The sequence below is a fragment of the Triticum dicoccoides genome, chromosome 3A, assembly GCF_002162155.2.
Source record: "Triticum dicoccoides isolate Atlit2015 ecotype Zavitan chromosome 3A, WEW_v2.0, whole genome shotgun sequence".
NCBI classification, from domain to species: domain Eukaryota; kingdom Viridiplantae; phylum Streptophyta; class Magnoliopsida; order Poales; family Poaceae; genus Triticum; species Triticum dicoccoides.
The window spans coordinates 719,128,186-719,133,216 of NC_041384.1; the positions used below are offsets into that span (position 1 = coordinate 719,128,186).

Consider the following 5,031-nt stretch of genomic DNA (forward strand, 5'->3'; position numbering starts at 1 on the left):
TGCTGAAAAGTAGTTATTAACATCATTGTAACCCGCTGTTGCAGCAGCAAAGTAGTTAAACAAACAAGTAGATATTTAAGTTAAGGCAAACAGGTAATTCTTAACAGTAAGTATCAAACATATAGATAGGCGCAGTCTACAATATGATTAAGGGCCTGTTCTGAACCTCTCCCACTCCCAGCTTCACAAACTCCAGATAGAAAACGCTGCCGAACGGATTAGCTCCACGAAGCTGAAATCCTGAAGCTGTCTTGGGCCGTAGTTCATTTTTGTGGAGCGACGAAAACCGAGCTTCACGAATTCGTGGAAGCTGGAGTTCCACCTATTTACAACCTTTGCCACCGCCAAGGAAAACGATTGGCGCTGACCCCACGTCTCGCTAACAGAACAAGCCAGCAGCCCTCTCTCTCGAACAGTTTTGCCTCTGCTCCTTCCTTGTTCACGCCCACCACTATCCCACTCGAACCCTCACCGCCGCCGCCAGTCACGCCGCCACGCCCGCTACCCCCGATCGTCGGCCGGATCCCCTCCTCCACCTACAGATCCGGAGATCCCGGCCTCGTTGTTGCGGGATCCCGTGCTCAGCGGCGCTCGTCCCGCCACCAGCTTGGAGCAGCGACCACATGGAAATGGCGACCTCGCCCGGACGCCGTTGATGCCCGAGACAACCGCCGAAGCCAGGAGCAGCAGTCCGAAGGCCGAGAGGCCTCGCCCAAACCACAAGGTGAGCTCCCATTGACTGAACCTATGGCAGACATGGTGTTCGTTTACTCTGTACTGTACTCTTCATGGAAACTGAATTTTTGTGCACTGTATGTGGACTAAGATATAGCAGTGTATGTGTACTAAGATATTAGCAGTACATGGAGTACGAATATGATATGTGAAGTGTGTCGTAGTGGAAGACTGTATTTTTGTACATGGAGAACTAGTACATGGATGACTGAATTTTTGTGCAGTGTATGTAAACTGAATTTTTATGGGTAATTTGCAGTGCGCCTCATTCAGGTGGCGATTAAAGCACAAATCCCTATGATGGGTCTTGTTGTCTAGTATAATTCAAGATCTTATGGTACTTTTGATTTAGGGAGTTCAACCTTTGGTATATGTACTGCTAAGATATGGGCCTCTGTCGGGATTAAATATGTGTACTGCTAAGATATTAACAGTGAAAAACTAGTATATGTACTCCTCTGTTAAGATATTACTTTATTTCTGAAGTATAGTTCAGTTATGACATGATTTTGGCTTTGCAAAAAACTTCAGTTTTCATATTATCCTTGTACATGTGAGGTCCAATGTGACATGCATTTTCGTAGAGAAGTGTCAAGCATGACTGCTGAATGGAGCGTTGAGAACACTAAGATTGTATGTGAGTTGTTCGCCGACCAAGTGGACGCTGGAAATAGGCCAGGCAATTATTTGACCCCAAATGCATTTGATGAGGTGACAAGACAATTTAAGATGAGAACCGGGCTTGACTACACACACACGCAATTGAAAAACAAATGGGACAAGCTTAAAGCTGATTTCACCTTGTTCAAGAAACTCAAGTTTCGGGAGACCGGAGCCGGATGGGACTATGTGAACAACACCGTGTCACAAGATGATGAGTGGTGGAAGAAGGCTAAAATTGTGAGTTCTTTGGCTGTTGTATCATGTATCTTATTTTAGCCATATCTTTTTATTTACTAATAATGTGTTTCACTTGTTGTATTACAGGATATTAAAGGTTGTGGCAAGTTCAAGAAGAAAGGACTTGCTAATGAAGAAAAGTTGCGGGTTATTTTTGGAGATATCACAACCGATGGTACTGACCATTGGAATCCCTCTTCTGGCATACCTCCCCCCTCTAGTGCGGCAGTGAAAGAATCCAACAATGTTGATGAGATCGAGGATCTTGATTTGGATGATACAGAAGAACAAGCATCTCAGGCAACACCTACTTCATCTAAAGTGAGGCTTGGAATCATCATTCCAGAGAAGAACAAGAAACCCAAGACTGCCCAAGTGATGTGTGAGCAAGTTACAAGGATTGGTGACATTGCCGAGGCTTCTCACTCATCATTTCAGTCTTTCCTAAAGCAAGATGAGGCGAATTGTGTCACCTCGGTCATGGATGAAGTCATTGCTTGTGGTGCAGCAGTTGATACCGATGAGTTCTTCATGGCTAGTGAATTGTTTGTGAAGAGGGCGCAAAGGGAGATGTTTCTTTACATGCCTCTTTCCTCCCGGAAGGGTTTGTTGCGTAGGAAGTATGAGTTGAAGTATGGGAAGTGGTTACTTCAGATTCCATCTATGTGTGATGGTTGATTATCCTTTGCTACCAAAACTATTTGTGTCTTTTATGTTGAACCATCTTTTATGTCTATGTTGTTGAGCCTAATGTTTGCTACTTATGGGAACTACTTGATACCATTCCATATATTTATGTAGGCATTGTGGAACCATCTTTTGTGTCTATGTTGTTGAGCGTAGTGTTTTCTATTTATGTATGCATTATGTCTATGTTGTTGATCCAATTTGTGCTAACTTGTGTTTCATATGTTGGTGATTGTTTATATGCAGATGTCATCGGATAGTAAAAGTGATGAGACACTCATTATGAAAGAAAGAAAATTATGGTTTTCCAATATCAACATGATATGGACATGCATTGCTCAGGTGTGTCATCCATAGTTGGTAAGTATTGTAAAAGTTGGGTCATGAAGGCCGAGCCTAGGACATCTAGGTTGACTGGTTTTGAATGGTTGCAAGAGACTATTGGCACACCCGGAGAGACGTACACAATGTTGAGAATGAATGCACAGGTGTTCTTTGATCTTCATGACAAATTGGTGGCGGAGTACGACCTCAAAGAAACATGCTTTGTTACCATTATGAGTCTCTTGCTATGTTCTTGTGGACCTTGGGGGGTTGTGAATCAAATAGAAGGACCCAAAACCGTTTCAAACATGGAGCAGATACAGTCCACCGTAAGTTCCATGAGGTTCTACATTGTGTGATCAAGATGTCATCTCACTACATTAGGCCTCAAGACCCAAATTTTCACATTGTGCATGATAGGATTAAGCGTGACAAACGGGCTTATCCTCACCTCAAAGACTACATTGGTGCAATAGATGGGACACATGTTAGGGCTTCTATTCCGGAGGGACCGTCAAAAGTAAGGTACATTGGAAGAATGGGTGCAACAACTCGGAATGTGATGGCAGTATGCGACTTTGATATGCATTTCACATATGCTTCAATTGGACAAACGGGTTCTATGCATGACACAAGTGTGCTATTCCATGCTATTGAAAATGACAAGGCCACATTCCCACATCCTCCCAAGGGTTAGCATTTCTTGTTGTTGTAACTTATGTAACATATCCTCCAACTCACAATCATGTTTGTTGTTACTTTGTGTAGGCAAGTACTACCTTGTAGACGCCGGTTATCCTAGCAGAGATGGCTATCTAGCACCCTACAAAGGAGAACGCTATCACGTCCCCGACTTCCAAAGAGGTGCGCCCCCAACTACTCCCGTAGAGAAGTTCAACCGGATCCACTCTTCCAAGCGCAATACCATAGAGAGAACCTTTGGTGTGTGGAAGATGAAATGGAAAATCTTGCTCAAGATGCCAAACTACTCGATTGCAACACAAAAAATGATTGTTGCGGCTACCATGACACTACACAACTACGTCCGCCTCCATGACAAAGAGGATCTCCACTTTCTTCGATGTGAGAGGGATCCGGATTATGTTCCAACCATTCCTGATAGATACAAGAAGTATGCTATTCCTTCAAATGCATCGGATGCTTCAACAATGGCAGAAAGTGGTCCTAACATGGATTTGTTTAGGCATGAACTAGCTACCACCATTGCTCTTACTTGGTGAAGTAATCATGTTCGTGATTTTAGATGTGTGACCATATTGCAAACTTATATGCAAATGTAGCTTTTGCTGTATGACACATGAGAGAACTAGTTTCTACTAAATTATAAATTATGTTAGCTAAGAAAATTTGGGAACTTTCAAAAAATACATGTTTGTTGTACATTTGTTGCTCCATGTGCCCAAGAAATGCTCTTTGTACATGTTCCTGTGTAGCCAAAATCGCTGCAAATAGCTACTGGAAAAAAATTGTGCATGCAAGTCCAAGGCGTCACCACGTACAACTTGTTTGTTACTTTTTGTGTCCAGCCAGCCCAAACCATCACAACTTTGTACAAATAGGAAATTTGCTTCCTAATGGGCTGCCTACAACCAGCCCAAAAGGAGCGCCCAACAGGCTTCTGGCCTCCCAGCTGAGCTGCAGCGCTGGGAGAAGCCAGCCTCGCTCCCGAACGCTTTTCTATCGCCAGGTGAAGTGAGGAGCTCACTCCAGAAGTTGAAATTGTGGATTCGTTGGAGTTGGGAGGAGTCCAGAACACGCCCTAACAGGCTGTGACATTATGTAATCAGTAGCAAACTGAATTAAGCCAAGCAACATAATTGAACAATTTTGTAATAAGTGGCTAACTAAAATTCCGAGAAGCAAGTAACTGAACTTACGCTAGTTCTTTGTACAGGCACACTGCAACTTATTTTTCGCTTACATGGTTGTACGAAGGAGTCCATGGAATCAATTGCTTGGATACGCAGTCCCAATACTTTTTTCTTCCCACACTACATGGGTAAGTCGAATGGTTAATCTGGTAAGATGGTGTGTCCTTGATATGTTATATGAGGACGTGTAGTCAGACTAGTTGTAGCCAAACACATCACACTGGCTTTCACTGTATATTTCATGCGATTACTTTTGGCATATCGAGATCTAAGCAATCTAGAATAGGATGAAAAGACTGGCATCCTTCACATTATTGGCGAACTCAGTTCATAGAAACAAGCAATTCAATCATTCTGTGGGTAAATCAAAAGCGCCACTGGAATATTTTTCACTATCCAATCATACACGCAAAAAGGGGCGACGCCACCATAGGGGCTGGTATGGGCGGCCGCCTCAGGTGGCTGGAAAGTGTGCACCTAGTTTGAGTCGTCC

At 43.4% G+C, this 5,031-nt stretch overlaps 1 protein-coding gene across 1 annotated transcript; it reads left to right on the top strand.

Annotated features, from left to right (window-relative positions):
* The first annotated feature begins 712 nt into the window (after positions 1-712).
* LOC119273099 (L10-interacting MYB domain-containing protein-like) lies at positions 713-2,313 on the top strand. Its single transcript, XM_037554389.1, has 3 exons — positions 713-724; positions 1,320-1,635; positions 1,723-2,313. The coding sequence occupies exons 2-3, from the start codon at positions 1,333-1,335 to the stop codon at positions 2,311-2,313; spliced, it is 894 nt and encodes a 297-aa protein (XP_037410286.1). The 5' UTR covers positions 713-724; positions 1,320-1,332.
* The last annotated feature ends 2,718 nt before the right edge of the window (positions 2,314-5,031 follow it).